This window comes from Papio anubis, chromosome 9 (assembly GCF_008728515.1).
Source record: "Papio anubis isolate 15944 chromosome 9, Panubis1.0, whole genome shotgun sequence".
Lineage (NCBI taxonomy): Eukaryota > Metazoa > Chordata > Mammalia > Primates > Cercopithecidae > Papio > Papio anubis.
In genome coordinates this window covers 67,013,748-67,031,800 of record NC_044984.1, presented here as the reverse complement: position 1 = coordinate 67,031,800, position 18,053 = coordinate 67,013,748, and the positions used below count along the sequence as shown (strand labels likewise).

The 18,053-nt window shown below is 35.5% G+C and overlaps 1 protein-coding gene across 4 annotated transcripts in view; it reads right to left on the bottom strand.

Moving 5' to 3' along the window:
- The window catches only part of TRHDE (thyrotropin releasing hormone degrading enzyme), a 417,014-nt gene that overhangs the window by 25,548 nt on the left and 373,413 nt on the right, over window positions 1–18,053 (bottom strand). The window contains exon 16 of one of the 4 annotated variants that reach the window (XM_017946009.3): window positions 6,824–7,316. The exons of the other annotated variants lie outside the window; for them this stretch is intronic. Coding sequence (XP_017801498.2) covers window positions 7,283–7,316 — 34 coding nt within the window. The 3' untranslated portion in view covers window positions 6,824–7,282. Of the gene's footprint in view, window positions 1–6,823; window positions 7,317–18,053 lie in introns of those variants that run through there. 4 annotated transcript variants of the gene reach the window in all.

The following is an 18,053-nucleotide window of genomic DNA, read 5'->3' as shown; positions in this document are numbered from 1 at the left end:
AAAAATAAGAATCTCACTGAAAGTGAATGAGTAATTTATTGAAAAACCTGACTGATATGTCTCAAGTTTAAAGCATTATAATAAAATACACTTGTATAATCCCACCTAACTTTACTAGTATACTTGTCAATCAAATATAGTACCACTAAATTCACAAAAACCCTGGCAACCAGGAAGAATGTGGTTTCTAGAAATCTCTACAATGCCCCCTAGCAAATAGGGGACAGAATCCCAAGTGAAACGCATAGCCAGTGATGGGTGGAAAGGTCACTAGGAAGCAACGCTGTTTGCTAGGCACTTTTCACGCTGAAGCTAGGGTGGTTCTGTTTCTAGGGAGCTCTCTCACTTGTGCCCAAACAGCATTTGCGTTCCCACTGAACCTTAAGTATAACCAAAAGAAATAGGAAAATCTCAAAACAAAGGAAAAGGCAGTTCAAAAACAGTCTGCAAAGGCCCTGTGAAACTTAGAAGAATAGCACTGGAAAAACCTGGTAAGAACAGAACACATGTATTTAAAATTATCTGAATATATTCTAAAATGATGTTCAATACTCCTTAATATTTTAATTTTGCATGTTTGCAAAGAGGCATATGCAGCTCTTTCTATATGAAAAGAAAGACTTGCTGGTGGGAGACAAGGGATCTTAATTCTTAACAGCCTGAATCTATCAAAAGATTATGATTTAAAGTAACTGTACTCCTTTCAATTGGCTTTTAAAATTAAAGTAAACGTACTTTGAAAGGGACACTCACTTTATCTAAGTAGTATATATGAAATTACTTTGTAAAGGTTTAAGTTCCATATATAAAATTGCTATTATTTCTGCAGAAATAAAATTGGATGGTCAGAAAGAAGGATGATGAAGGTTAAGTATCTGGGCTATAAGATCACTTTATAAAATATAATTGCCAAAGCACAAAAACATAAGAAACTGAGTTGCCCAGATAACATTAAAAAGAAAAGGTCAAAAAGGAGACATCAAAGGAAAAGTAAAAAGACAGAAAGAACACAAGTGAGAAATTCACAGAGGCCAAAAATTTCGGTGTGAATGACAAAGGCAAAAATGGCAAAGACCTACAAAAAGGTAAAGAAAAAAAAGCAAATAATTAGAGGAAAATTCGTGACTTGTCTAGTGTTTTTTTTTTTTTCTTTTTTTTTAATGGTCCAATGTTAAACACATCCTACTGAAAAGCCTAAATGCTGGGTATTTAACATTTCACAACTTAGAACCCTTGTGATTTTCTTGCAATATATCCAGCATCAATTATACCTATAAGAGTTAAAAATGCTTTATAAGTAGAAAAATTAAGATATCTATGATGACTCAGTCTAAAACAGTGAACAGCACGCTGCTAATATAAACAGCTCTGTGAGCATAACATAATTTAGTACTTAAGAGGTATACAATTGTAGTAGAAGTTGTGAAATGGCTGATAAATTGCCCTATTTATAGACTCCAGTGTTAAAGATGAGATAAATTGTATCCTGATAATCACCTGCCTCTTATCCATGGCTTTTTAACTCATCTGCTCCATCCTGACAATGAATATTTAAGCTGCTTCTTCACTCAGCTCTGGTCAGGGCACTGTAAATCTAAGTACCTGCTATCATATAAAGTCTAACTATAGAAACAAAAATTAATGGTGTTGTCTGAATCACAATAATTGGGAATTAGCACTTTAGCTTAACTTGTTAAGATGAAAGATAAATTATAAGAATGAAACATTAGTTACCATAGCAAATACACAAGCACTGTCCTCATTCAAATCATGACCCAGGTCTGAGTGTCTATGAAAGTTCCACTGGATTATATTAGGCTCCACCTCGACAAATAACATTTGTTGCTCAGGAATGATTTATAGCAATTGTCATCATCTTTTGTATTCTTCACACAAATGTTGAAAAATTACAGAGATTTATCTTATCCATCAATGTAATACTTCCAAAAATGTGAGGAATCAGTGCAAATGTGGTTTATCTTAATCTCTAATGCACTGTCAAGGTCACTGAGATTAACAAGCCTGATTCCTCAGACTGGGAAGAATTGATTATTGCCATTTTGCTGAGTTTTTTTGGCATAACCATAAAGCTGCCTTGAGTAGAACAATACTGCATTTTTCTCAATTGAAGTTTCCCAACCAAAAATGGATTTTATTTGGGCCAAAATAAATTTTGCTACTTGTGTGTATGTGTGTTTATGTGTATTGCTCAAAATATAATTCTCTAGGCCTTTAATTGATAGTTGTATTTAATTGATTCATTATATAAGAAAATGCTGTACTTTTTAAAAATAGAGAAATTTTCTTATTCACTATTCATATATAAATAAACTTTATTTATATATGAAAATTAAACATAATATCTATTAAATAGGATAAAATAAGATTCATATATGAAAATTAAATGTCACTTTATTTTTTCTATTTGATTTCGAATCTCGAAATGGAATCTCGAGTTATTAGAAAGAAAAAAAATGAAGAAACTCTAAGTAAAGAGATCCTGAAAAACGAATATGGGTGTTTTTTTTTTTTTTTTTGCTATGAATTTTAGGGAGATTTCCACATATTATTCTATTTCATGGAATGGATCACTCCCATGATTTTTTCCCTATACAGTTAAAAATAATATTATTTTGGCTGATGATTACAATTTTATCTTAATTTTGTGAGTAACAAGAAGAAACTGCTTTCTCAGTATTTTTAATTCCTCCTTTTCTTAATGAAAATCTTAAGTAAAAATAAGGATGAAGTTTGTTAAAGTGAAAAATTTAATTTGTAATACCTCCCTGATATTCCATCAAAAAAAGGAAAAAACTCAAAAATACTGATTATACATCAAGGCTTGAATATAAGGCAGAGACTGAGGGTGTGTGCATTAGTTTTCTAGAGCTGCCAAAACAATTACCATAAACTTGGTGGCTTGAAATCACAGAAATTTATTCTCTCGCTGCTCTGAGAGCAGAAGTTCAAAACCATGGTGAGTTTCTCCTGAAGACTCTAAGGGAAAATATAGCCATTCCTCTCTCCAGCTTCTGGTGCTCCTCTGTCTTTACATGACTTACTCCCGGTATCTCTCTCTGACTACTTTTCCCCTATAAGGACACTCATCTAACTCACCTAGGTTAGAGAAACCTCTAAACCTAGGATGATCTCATACTGAGATCCATAACTTTTTACATGTGCAACAATCCTACCTCTAAATAAAATCACATTTAAACATAGGGATTAGGATTTGGAGGCATCTTTCGGAGGCCACTATTCAACCCATGGACGTATGTGGGTGTGCTTTTAATTTTGCTGTTATTGCCAAGAATTTCTGAACCATAAAAGTTCTAATTTTCCTACCTTTCAAATACTTTATATATATTCATTATATATACATAAAATGAAACAATATTGATTCTTCCATATTTTACCATAATTATCACAATGTTAAATTAATGTTATCACAGTATCATTAGAAGACTAACATAAATTATTTTCATTTTTATTTTGAAATAGAGTGAATTATGTGTATAGAATCAGTCTTAAGCCTTAATCACAAGGGGAAAAAATAAACAAAAAGGAAATATTAGTTCTGTTGAATGACTCCCCTTAGTGATAGTATGAATGCTTACATTACATAGGAAAATGTGAAGGAAATCTCTTCTTTGTAGTGGTTGGCAATGATTGCAATGAATTTTATACTCAATCTGTCAGTGTAATACACTCACTGTGTCTTAGTACAAATGTTTTGGAAGCTGCAAATATTTTTGTTGGCTATTCAGCAAACGAAATTCCAGTTTAGCAAATAATAAGGCTTATTATTATAAGTTTAATAAGCATTGTTCTTAGTTGCCCATGGGAATCTATATTCACCGAGCCCTTGTACTGTAATAAACAGTTGGGCTGTTAAAATAGAGGTACTCTACAACTAATCAGTAGGCATATGTCTTTTGATAGAAGACACAAAAGTGTCTGAAATCAGTATAATTTTAGGTAAACAATACTTGCACAATAAGAAAACTACTATTGGCAGTAATGGGGGAGATCCAATTATACTGCAAAGAAAAAAAATTAAATTAAATCACATTACCTTCAGAAAAGCATACTTATGTAAAAATTAAGATACTTTGAAGAAATAACTATTGACTATGTGCCTCTATGCATGGCTAGTAATATAATTTTTTTTAAGAGGAAAATGTCAGGAAAAGACCAAAGTGTTGGGAAAAGGAATACAAGTGTATGATTATTTCTGCATTTTAAATTAGAATATAAAGTCGTTAATGCATTTAGATTAGAAACTAAATGTGACTATAAGAAAATGAATAGAATTATGCACTCACTGGAGTTATATTAGCCATAGAAGCAATTAAAGTCCCTGCTATATAAAAACTAAATTAAAAATACAACCAGATTAGTTATTCCCTCAAGTAGGTCATTCAGTCAAACATTTATCTCATGATGGACTGAACTGAGTTGGCATGTATTAAATTCTCTAAATAGCAAGGAATAGCGGTATTCTCAGTGTGATTTCAGAAAAGCTTAGGGAAAAGAAGGATCAAAAGTTCTTGTCTATATTCAGGTATAGCCACTATTTAAGTAATTCTAATATATGAAGACCTGTAATTATACAAATAATAAGCCAGGTAGCAATTCCTGTCTATGAAAAGGATTTTCATTTTGACAAAAGAATTCACAGTAGGATAAATTCAGATAGCAAGTACACTCACTACATTTCATATATTATTTTTCTTCTACATAGCTTTTCCAAAACACTTGTTTGGTAACATATTCTAACATTAGAATAGAGATCCTCTAAAGGTTTGATGAAAGAGCATAATCAACTTACTGGGATTTTTGCTCCTCTCAGCAAATAAAAACAAAACAAAGTGATTAAATTAAAAATTAGCTTGCAAAATTTTTAGAGGATGTTGTTGTTTCAGTATAGATTCTGCCCAATCAGGTAAATTTTTGAAAGTATGAAGAATCTAATCTTGAGAAAGGATGTTGTGAAAGAAGCTCATTTTTACACGCTGTTGTTTCCATTTAACACCTGCTTTCCTTCTTAGTCTAAAGAATGTGCGTCTCTCCCAGCGACCTCAGTTTACTTGCCATTCTGCAAGGAAGTCAACTTTACTGACAGGTCGAATTGTCCTTCTCTTGTAAACTTTCCATCTGGCTTCTCATCACAGTTAAGTACTACATTATTTGTATTACATCTGACATCTGATTAGCATTTGTCTACCCCATTAGATTGTAAGGCAGGAGCCATGTTCTTTTGTTCATCATTGGATCCTTGGTGACTTTTAGCATGATGGCTGGAACATGGCAGAGGCTCGGCATGTTTTACATCTGAATCAAATACTGTAAGAGTTTGAATTAATACTGGTTAAAACAAGTCAACTTATAACTATGGAAGAAATATGCAATAACATCTTATTTTAGAAAACTTAAAAGTCCAGTCGATCCCTGCACTTTGACAGACCACGGCAGGAGGATTGCTTGAGATGGGGAGTTTAGGAGGACTAGTCTGGGCAACATAGTGAGACCCTGTCTCTAAAAAAAAAAAAAAAAAAAAATATTAACCAGGTGTGGTGGTGTGGAGCTGTAGACCTAGATATACTGGGACGCTGAGGTGGGAGTGTTGCTTGAGCCTAGTAATTTGAGGGTGAAGGAAGTTATGACAGTGCTACTGCACTTGGATAATAGAGCAAGACCTAGTTACTAAAAAAAAAGAAAGTCAAGTCAAGTTGACTGTTAACCAGACATGCCATTATCCATATGTAGACTGGTGAATCTGGCCCTACAACATTGCAACTGTCCACAATGAGGGATGCAGCATATTAAATATTTTATTTTTCAACCTTAAAGAACTATGAAGGAATAAATTGAAAATGAGATGTCAATAGTAATGATTTTCATGATAATTGTGAATGCCAGAAGTGCCCATACCATTTTCTTCTTTAAAGACTCTTACTACCAATCTCTAAGTTTTTGTGCTAGGACTCTGCAGGCAACAATTCACAATGAACTGAATAGCCATAATTACTGATATATATGGCAGAAAGGTGAGGGAAGGAAGATGATTATCTTTAAAGTTATTTTTCTAAGCATATGATGAGAGTGAGAACAAAAAAAAGTGCCCTCAAGTTTTGTATTGGTGGAAAACTAGCTAAAAGTACTTTAAAAATCTGTACTACAAATGTGCAAGTAGGCTTTTTATGGTGTTGTTCCCCTCACCCTCAATGAGCCTGTCATGAAGCATGTGTAGGGTAGAATTTGCACAGGGTAAAATAATGAGAGGTATATCACACTCTCTATCAGCAGTGTACCGTACTGTGCAAAATACGGTATGGGGAATTAGCCAAATGAAATTACAGTGTGAGATGCTGTATTACTTCACATGCAAGATAAAATATGAATGACTAAATATACTGCTCAGTTTTTAGTTACTTAACATAATCTGCTGGGAATATAACTACTTTTTATGGCATACTTTCTAAACTCTTAAAAATTAAAAATTTAATAATTTTTAATATTCTGATGAAAAAAGCAGTTTCTATGCCCAGGGTCAGTAGGAGGTAAAGAGATACATAACTTGATTTGTAAAATCAGCATTAGCTAACTATTAATAGTAAGAAAGTGATTAAAATTATTTTGAAAGTAAAATATAAATTGTCTATTATGTGATATAAAATAGAGTGCAAGTAGTTGTATATTTTAAAGGAAAATGAGTAAAAATAAAATTAAGAATTGTGTAAATTTCCTGGGGACATATATAAAAGTAAATTCCAGGAATAAATCCTTATAAAATATATCATTTTAATATATCTATATAGATATGCATCTATTTCTTTAAACAGAGAGTAAAAGTCTGGAATTTTAGTGGAAAGAATAATAAATGACAAAAAGGTTTATAAAAATTGATAGAAGAAATAAAGCCACTTTAGAATACTCTGTAACTGTTAAAGTTCAGGAGCCACAGCTTATGTCTGGATTATACCCAGGTATTTAATGCTGTGATTTCTCAAGTCTTAGTGTTGAACTCCTCTTTATGTATATTCTCTGCCTGGACAATCTCACCAACTTATCATCCTTTCAGTGTTTACCCACATGCCGGTGCAGTTGTATTCAAAATAAGGCGTTCATAGCTCTGGGGATAAAAGATGACTTTCCAAGGAGTACCCAAAAATATGTATAGTATCATGAGCATCAAGTTCCAAATCCTAAACTTTCATATGGATACTTTTAATAAAATCCTTTCTGTTTTTTTCCACGTTCCAGGAGAAAAACATATTTTTCACTCATCTTGCCTTTTCCAGGGGTCCGTTGTACTGTAGTAGCAAAGAGAAAATTCTAAATATTAGTGCTGATATTTAGGAAACGAGTTTTGAATTTTTAAATTCTTTACTTCTATAAAATCTGGAGAAAGCCCTAATCAAATTTTCAGGTGATAGTTTAAAAATTTTGGTAATAGATTACTACGTGATATTTAGCATGAATTTGGGAAGATTGTAAAGAACTGTGTCAAATTGCTACAACAAAACACCTTTCATTCCCATCTACTTATTTTTATGCATAAGATTTCTCAGAACTTTAACATGAAAATAGGGATGGAATTGATGGTGAAACTTTTCTCATTCAGAAATGAGTAATATTTTTCCTTAAATATGTAAGTTCATTGGAAAATGGCCTATCTTATTTTTTTACTTCCATATTTAACAATTTTTTATGTTTGGAAATTATCAAATTAACAATTGTAATGATAAGTCGATTTAGAAAACAAATTTAACACAAACTTTTAGTATGACATGAAAAAATAACATATATATGTGTGTTTGGATTTTTTTTTTTTTTTTTTTTTTTTTTTTTGCAGAGGGGTATGATAGGATGATACATAAAAGATTTCCAGGAAGCAATATATTGGAACACAAGTTTGGGGGAGAGAGAGAAATGATATAAAGTCTGTGACTATTAAATTAAAAACTTCATCACATTTAAAAATGACTAATGGCCACTTTGAAGTAAAAAATAGCTATGACTAACGGTCGTTATTTTAAAGTAAAAAATAGCTAGGCTTTTAGATTATACTGGATACATTTAGAGAGACTGAAAATATTTTATTTGAAAATGCCTATAAAAATATGCTAGAAGTTAAATCCTTGCAATTATCTAAATGTATGATGGAGAATTTTAGATGTAAACTTAAACATATTATTTTAGGAGATACATGTACATAAAGTTTGAGAGCTATTCAATTATTCTAGTAAATTGTCCTTAATGCATTTCTTTCTCTTACTCAATAATGCAATCATTAACTCCCGTCACTCTTTCTTCCTCAATAATGGTCAAATAGCTCCAATCCTTTTCATTTGCACTACCAGCTCTCAGGGCTGGACATTTTTTCCTCATCTCCTTGCACTTACCAAATTCTCATTTGAGAGTCTCTCAGAACACCACCAAACTTTCATTTGTTGCACTTGTCTTGAGTTGTATTTTTACCTTTGTGTGACTATTTGAACAACTTTTATTTTCCTCTTACCTTCTTACCACTCCACCTGACTTTGGGGTGTGTAAAGGCAGGAACTATGTATTTTTAATTCCTGACAATAAAAGGGGCTAGCATTAGTTGACTGACTGAATGACACATTCTAAATGTCTAACACTGCCCAACACATAGGAGTTATTTGATGTATATTTATTGAGTGCATATGCATAAAACATACACCATTCAACTCAATAATCCAAAGAGAAATGAAATTAGTCCTATTGTGGGAAAATTGTATGATTTATGGATTGATGTTCATACACAGTGAGTGTGAAATTTTGAACTTTTAGAGCTGATATAAGCACTGGAAATTTGGGGGCAATCTCTTTACTTCAGAAATACAGTTGAGATTTAGAGAATTTAACTGACTTGTCTAAAGCCACAACTGTTTAATGACAAAGGACAAGCTAATTCCTGAGCCCAACTCATTGGAAGGGTGGGCAGCCCTGTTCTTTTTTCTATTCCATACAAACTCCTTGCTATGCTCACTGGTCTACAAAATGTCTATGTTGGTTACAGCACTAGAGTGGCAGGTCTGACTTTAGCCTATGAAAGTTTAGAGTGAAACAATTTATAATAAGAAAAATAAAAATAGTGGTATAAAGAACTGAGGAAATAGGACCACACCAACTTGGAAACATAAACAATAAGTTAGGATCTATGTTTTGGGGAAAGAAAACATGAGGTTTCTGGACGAGATATACACAGACCATAGTGGAAAGAGTCTTTTGTCCCTCCACATTTATGTTCTCACATAAGAAAAGCAAACATTGATGATAAGGATCAGACATAAAGGAACACAGCTATCTGGAACACTCTACACTATGAGATAAAGTGAGTTCTGGTGGACAAAGGGATATTTCCCATGAATAGCAGCTGATTAAGAAGAGCAAAGATGAAACAGTTATATCTGCCAGGAGGCCAAGACAGGCACTATTCCTCAAAATAGGGGAAAAGGGGCAAATGTCCTCCTGCTCCTAAATTGAGAATCTCTATGGTAGCATTTTGTTTTATATTTTATGTCACAGGTCACATCCTTGTAAGACTCAAAACTTATAGAGGGTAGATTGAGCATTGAAGGCATTCAATAAGTGTTACTATTTCTACTGTACCCACTTAAAATTCACACTGCCCACTATCCAAAGATAGTGAAAACAAGTAGAGGGTAACCCTGAAGAAGACCAGTGTTTTATAATTTTCTGCAAAGGTTAAGTATTATATAGGCATTCTTTTACATAACTCTCATGACTTGTGTGGTTAGTAATATGATTGCCATTTTGCACATGAGGAAACTAAAAGACTTTTCCAAGGTTATTTAGGGAAACAACTTCAATTTGACCACAAGTGTCTTAACTCTGAAAACAGTAACCTTTCACTAAACCAGCGATTCCCAAAGTGTGGTACCTATACCACCAGCATCAACATTACATGGGAACGTGTTATAAATACAAAACCTTGGGCCTCATTCTACCTACTAAATCAGAAACTCAGAAGGTGGAGTCCAACAAACTGTTTTAATCCCATCTGATATTTCAGGTGCATGTTCAGGTTCAAAAACCACTGGCTTCTGCCATATAGCACCATGCAATCCATGTGCATAAAACTGTTGCTTACTCACTGAAGTGAGTACTTGACGTCTGTCAGACAATTTTTATTTATTCATTTTACCATTTTGGAACAAATGTATTTTACTGATATATAGTAGTGTGATATACTGCAGAACCACATGCAACAGCGTTAGGGGGCAGGCAAGCTGGGTAAAGAAGTCCAGCTCTACCACCTATTGTCATATAATCTTGGCAAGTTGCATAACTTCTGTAAATTTAGAATTTGGTTTTGGTAAGAAACAAAAATAAAAATAGTGAGATAATACACAAAAAGCACTTAGCCAGCACTCACAATGCAGTAAATGCTCAATATAGAAAATAAAGAAAATATAGTTTTATGATTATCGTTAAAGACAATATTAGTAATGTTATAACTAATTAAATAAGTAGTGAAGCTCATGTATTGTGTATGTTGCAAAGTAGAGATTTGCCTCTACTTAGAATTTTTATTATGGAATTGTTTTGTTTTTTCAGTTTCAAAATGAATACCCAATTTATTTCAATTCAATAAACATTTACTATATAAGAAGGTGCTGTGTTGTTTCAGGGTAATTTTTTTAAGTATAGTGAAGATACCAGTCTTCAATTTATGTTAGGGAATAGACATTATTATCTATTGAGTAATGCTTTAGATTAAATCCTTGGGGACTTGGCACCAAGATGGCCGAATAGGAACAGCTCCAGCATCCAGGTCCCAGTGTGAGCGACTCAGAGGATGGGTGATTTCTGCATTTCCAACTGAGGTACCAGGTTCATCTAACTAGGGTGTGTCAGACAGTGGGTGCAGGACAGTGGGTGCAGCCCAATGAGTGAGAGCTGAAGCAGGGCGAGGCATTGCCTCGCCTAAGAAGTGCAAGGGGGAAGGGAATTCCCTTTCCTAGCCAAGGGAAATCGTAACAACACCTGGAAAATCGGGTCACTCCCACCCTAATACTGCGCTTTACCAAAGGTCTTAGCAAATGGCACACCAGGAGATTATATCCTGCGCCTGGCTCAGAGGGTCCCATGCCCATGGAGCCCCCCTCATTGCTAGCACAGCAGTCTGAGATCTAACTGCAAGGTGGCAGAGAGGCTGGGGGAGGGGCGCCCACCATTGCTGAGGCTTAAGTAGATAAACAAAGCGGCCAGGAAGCTCGAACTGGGTGGAGGTCACCACAGCTCAAGGAGGCCTGTCTGCTTCTGTAGACTCCACCTCTGGGAACAGGGCATAGCCAAGCAAAAGGCAACAGAAACCTCTGCAGATATAAATGTGCCTGTTTGACAGGTTTGAAGAGAGTAGTGGTTCTCCCAGCACAGAGTTTGAGATCTGAGAATGGACAGACTGCCTCCTCAAGTGGGTATCTGACACCTGAGTAGCCTAACTGGGAGACATCCCCCACTGGGGGCAGACTGACACCTCACACAGCCAGGTACACCTCTGAGATGAAGCTTCCAGAGGAACAATCAGACAGCAACATCTGCTGTTCAGCAATATTCACTCTTCTGCAGCTTATGCTGCTGATGCCCAGGCAAACAGGGTCTGGAATGGTTCTCAAGCAAACTCCAACAGACCTGCAGCTGAGGGTCCTGACTGTTAGAAGGAAAACTAACAAACAGAAAGGACACCCATGCCAAAACCCCATCTGTATGTCACCACCGTCAAAGACTAAAGGTAGATAAAACCACAAAGAGAGGGAAAAAACAGTGCAGGAAAGATGAAAATTGTAGAAATCAGAGCACCTCTCCCCCTCCAAAGGAACGCAGCTCCTCACCAGCAATGGAACAAAGCTGGACGGAGAATGACTTTGATGAGTTGAGAGAAGAAGACTTCAGACAATCAAAATTCTCCGAGCTAAAGGAGGAACTACGAACCGAGCACAAAGAAACTAAAAACCTTGAAAAAAGATTTGACGAATGGCTAACTGGAATAACCAATGTAGAGAAGTCCTTAAATGACCTGATAGAGATGAAAACCATGACACTAGAACTACGTGATAAACGCACAAGCTTGAGTAACCGACTCGATCAACTGGAAGAAAGGGTATCAATGACTGAAGATCAAATGAATGAAATGAAGCGAAAAGAGAAGTTTAGAGAAAAAAAGAGTAAAAAATGAACAAAGCCTCCAAGAAATATGGGACTATGTGAAAAGACCAAATTTACGTCTGATTAGTGTACTTGAAAGTGATGGGGAGAATGGAACCAAGTTGGAAAACACTCTGCAGGATATTATCCAGGAGAACTTCCCCAACCCAGTAAGGCAGGCCAACATTCAAATTCAGGAAATACAGAGAATGCCACAAAGATACTCCTCGAGAAGAGCAACTCCAAGACACATAATTGTCAGATTCACCAAAGTTGAAATGAAGGAAAAATGTTAAGGACAGCCAGAGAGAAAGATCGGGTTGCACACAAAGGGAAGCCCATCAGACTAACAGCGGATCTCTTGGCAGAAACTCTACAAGCTAGAAGAGAGTGGGGGGCAATATTCAACATTTTTACACAAAAGAATTATCAACCCAGAATTTCATAACCAGCCAAACAAAGTTTCATAAGTGAAGAAGAAATAAAATCCTTTACAGACAAGCAAATGCTGAGAGATTTTGTCACCATCAGGCCTGTCCTACAAGAGATCCTGAAGGAAGCACTAAACATGGAAAGGAACAACTGGTACCAGCCACTGCAAAAACATGCCAAAATGTAAAGACCATTGATTCTAGGAAGAAACTGCATCAACTAACAAGCAAAATAACCAGCTAATATCACAATGACAGGATCAAGTTCACACATAACAGTATTAACCTTAAATGTAAATGGCATAAATGCTCCAATTAAAAGACATAGACTGGCAAATTGGATAAAGAGCATCAGCACCCATCAGTGTGCTGTATTCAGGAGACCCATCTCACGTGCAGAGACACACATAGGCTCAAAATAAATGGATGGAAGAGGATCTACCAAGCAAATGGAAAACAAAAAAAGGCAGGGGTTGCAATCCTAGTCTCTGATAAAACAGACGTTAAACCATCAAAGATCAAAAGAGACAAAAAAGGCCATTACATAATGGTAAAAGGATCAATTCAACAAGAAGAGCTAACTATCCTAAATATATATGCACCCAATACAGGAGCACCCAGATTCACAGAGCAAGTCCTTAGAGACTTACAAAGACACTTACACTCCCAAACAATAACAATGGGAGACTTTAATACCCCACTCTCAACATTAGACAGACCAACGAGACAGAAAGTTAACAAGGATATCCAGGAATTGAACTCATCTCTGCACTAAGCGGACCTAATAGATACCTACAGAACTCTCCACCCCATATCAACAGAATATACATTCTTCTCAGCACCACATCGTACTTATTCCAAAATTGACCACACAGTTGAAAGTAAAGCACTCCTCACCAAATGTAAAAGAACGGAAATTATAACAAACTGTCTCTCAGACCACAGTGCAATCAAACTAGAACTCAGGAATAAGAAACTCAATCAAAACCGCTCAACTACATGGAAACTGAACAACCTGCTCCTGAATGACTACTGGGTACATAATGAAATGAAGGCAGAAATAAAGATGTTATTTGAAATCAATGAGAACAAAGATACAACATACCAGAATCTCTGGGACACATTTAAAGCAGTGTGTGGATGGAAATTTATAGCACTAAATGCCCACAAGAGAAAAAAGGAAAGATGTGAAATTGACACCCTAATATCACAATTAAAAGAACTAGAGAAGCAAGAGCAAACACATTCAAAAGCTAGCAGAAGGCAAGAAATAACTAAGATCAGAGCAGAACTGAAGGAGATAGAGACACAAAAAACCCTCCAAAAAATCAATGTATCCAGGAGTTGGTTTTTTGAAAAGATCAACAAAAGTGATAGACTGCTAGCAAGACTAATAAAGATGAAAAGAGAGAAGAATGAAATACCTGCAATAAAAAATGATAAAGGGGATGTCACCATCAACCCCACAGAAATACAAACTACCATCAGAGAATACTATAAACACCTCTACGCAAAAAAACTACAAACCTAGAAGAAATGGATTAATTCTTGGAGACATACACTCTCCCAAGACTAAACCAGGAAGAAGTTGAATCCACGAATAGACCAACAACAGGCTCTGAAGTTGAGGCAATAATTAATAGCTTACCAACCAAAAAAAGTGTGATACACAGTCAAATTCTACCAGAGGTACAAGGAGGATCTGGTACTATTCCTTCTGAAACTATTCCAATCAATAGAAAAAGAGGGAATCCTCCCTAACGCATTTTATGAGGCCAGCATCATCCTGATACCAAAGCCTGACAGAGACATAAAAAAAAAAAGAGAATTTTAGACCAATATCCCTGATGAACATCGATGCAAAAATCCTCAACAAAATACTGGCAAATCAAATGCAGCAGCACATCAAAAAGTTTATCCACCATCATCAAGTGGGCTTCATCCCTGGGATGCAAGGCTGGTTCAACATATGCAAATCAATAAACATAATCCAGCATATAAACAGAACCAAAGACAAAAACCACATGGTTATCTCAGTAGATGCAGAAAAGGTCTTTGACAAAATTCAACAGCCCTTCATGCTAAACACTCTCAATAAATTAGGTATTGATGGAACGTATCTCAAAATAATAAGAGCTATTTATGACAAACCCACAGCCAATATCATACTGAATGGGCAAAAACTGGAAACATTCCCTTTGAAAACTGGCAGAAGAAGGGATGCCCTCTCTCACCACTCCTATTCAACACAGTGTTGGAATCTCTGGCCAGGGCAGTCAGACAAGATAAAGAAATAAAGGGTATTCAATTAGGAAAAGAAGTCAAATTGGTACGGATGACATGATTGTATATTTAGAAAACCCCATCATCTCAGCCCCAAATCTCCTTAAGCTGATAAGCAACTTCAGGAAATTCTCAGGATACAAAATCAATATGCAAAAATCACAAGCAGTCTTATACAATCATAACAGAAAAACAGAGAGCCAAATCATGAGTGAACTCCCATTCACAATTGCTTCAAAGAGAATAAAATACCTAGGAATACAACTTACAATGAATGTGAAGGAGCTCTTCAAGGAGAACTACAAACCACTGCTCAACGAAATAAAAAAGCACATAAACAAATGGAAGAAAATTCCATGATCATGGATAGGAAGAACCAATATCGTGAAAATGGCCATACTGCCCAAGGCAATTTATAGATTCAATGACATCCCCATTAAGCTACCAATGACTTTCTTCACAGAATTGGAAAAAACTACTTTAAAGTTCATATGGAACCAAAAAAGAGCCCACATTGCCAAGATAATCCTAAGTCAAAAGAACAAAGCTGGAGGCATCACGCTACTTGACTTCAAACTATACTACAAGGCTACAGTAGCCAAAACAGCATGGGACTGGTACCAAAACAGAGATATAGACCAATGGAACAGAACAAAGCCCTCAGAGGTAATAACACACATCTACAACCATCTGATCTTTGACAAACAACAAAAACAAGAAATAGGGTAAGGATTCCCTACTTAATAAATGGTGCTGGGAAAACTGGCTAGTCATAAGTAGAAAGCTGAAATTGGATCCCTTCCTTACACCTTATACAAAAATTAATTCAAGATGGATTAGAGACTTAAATGTTAGACCTAAAACCATGAAACCCCTTGAAGAAAACCTAGGTAGTACCATTCAGGACATAGGCATGGGCAAAGACTTCATGTCTAAAACACGAAAAGCAATGGCAACAAAAGCCAGAATAGACAAATGGGATCTAATTAAACTAAAGAGCTTCTGCACAGCAAAAGAAACTACCATCAGAGTGAACAGGCAACCTACTGAATGGGAGAAAATTTTCGCAATCTACTCATCTGACAAAAGGCTAATATCCAGAACCTACAAGGAACTCAAACAAATTTACAAGAAAAAAACAAACAATCCCTTCAAAAAGTGGGCAAAGGATATGAACAGACACTTCTCAAAAGAAGACGTTCATCCAGCCAACAGACACATGAAAAAATGCTCATCATCACTAGCCATCAGAGAAATGCAAATCAAAACCGCAGTGAGATACCATCTCACACCAGTTAGAATGGCAATCATTAAAAAATCAGGAAATAACAGGTGCTGGAGAGGATATGGAGAAATAGGAACACTCTTTCACTGTTGGTGGGACTGTAAACTAGTTCAACCATTGTTGAAGACAGTGTGGCAATGCCTCAAGGATCTAGAACTAGAAATACCATTTGACCCAGCCATCCCATTACTGGGTATATACCCAAAGGATTATAAATCATGCTGCAATAAAGACACATGCACACGTATGTTTATTGTGACACTGTTCACAATAACAAATTCAAGATGGATTAGAGACTTAAATGTTAGACCTAAAACCATGAAACCCCTTGAAGAAAACCTAGGCAATACTATTCAGGACACTTCTCAAAAGAAGACGTTCATCCAGCCAACAGACACATGAAAAAATGCTCATCATCACTAGCCATCAGAGAAATGCAAATCAAAACCACAATGAGATACCATCTCACACCAGTTAGAATGGCAATCATTAAAAAATCAGGAAATAACAGGTGCTGGAGAGGATATGGAGAAATAGCAAAGACTTGGAATCAACCCAAATGTCCATCAATGACAGATTGGATTAAGAAAATGTGGCAATATAAATGGTGGAATACTATGCAGCCATAAAAAAGGATGAGTTCATGTCCTTTGCAGGGCCAGGGATGCAGCTGGAAACCATCATTCTCAGAAAACTATTGCAAGAACAGAAAACCTAACACCTAACACCGCATGTTCTCACTCATAGGTGGGAATTGAACAATGAGAACACTTGGACACAGGAAGGGGAACATCACACACCAGGGCCTGTTGTGGTGTAGGGGCAGGAGGGAGGGATAGCATTAGGAGATATACGTAATGTAAACGACGAGTTAATGGGTATAGTACACCAACATGGCACATGTATACATAGGTAACAAACCTGCACATTGTACCCCTGTACCCTAGAACTTAAAGCATAACAAAAAATAAAATAAAAATAAATCCTTTCAAACTTTATGTTGTATTGGCTTACAGCTTTAAATTGTGCCCTTTAACAGTATTTAAATACATTGTTATGATACATATTTAACTGCTGGTCAAATTTATTACTTAGGGAAAACCCTATAATACCATATCTGCAGTAATACTATGTCCAATTTTTTTTTTTAAACTCAGTGAGACTTGGGCCTATTATTTCTTCCTTATTTGCACCAACCAGTGAAAGAAACCAATTTCTATTCCCTTTATAATGCTTTTATGCATAGAAAAAGGCCGTCATCTTTTCTGTGTCTTTTTTTTTTATTTTTTAAGATTTTCAATTTTCACAAGCTCCTCTCATAGCTCATGTGCTCAAGATCTTTTTATCATTTGTATTGTATCTCCACCAAATGCTTGGCAATTTGTCTCTTTTTTGAAATGTGCTTTTTTTGTTGAACTGAGTCTCCAAATTGCAGCCTAACAAGACCTGAATGTAGCTCAATCCCTTTTTATGCATGACATCGCTATTACAATTCAACACACTGTAGCATTTGAATATTTTAACAGGTATTAGAATGTCAACTCATTCAATTTATCATCCACTGTAGCTCTTGAATTTTTCTTTCTGCTGCTACAATCTCTAGCTATTCATTGTACTTTTTGGTTCCATTATCCCTCCCTGCAGCACCTTTCACATTCATTCCATTTTTGTGATTCTGATGTCACTGATTTTACCCATATCCCCAATGTATCAATATTATGCTGCATAGTATAGTACAACACCCCCAAATTTGCAATCCCTGCTACTTCTATGACTCACTGTTTTGTAGACATATTAGAATAAATATGTATTTCCCAAGATATTTCATAAGTCTACTACATTACCTCTAGTAT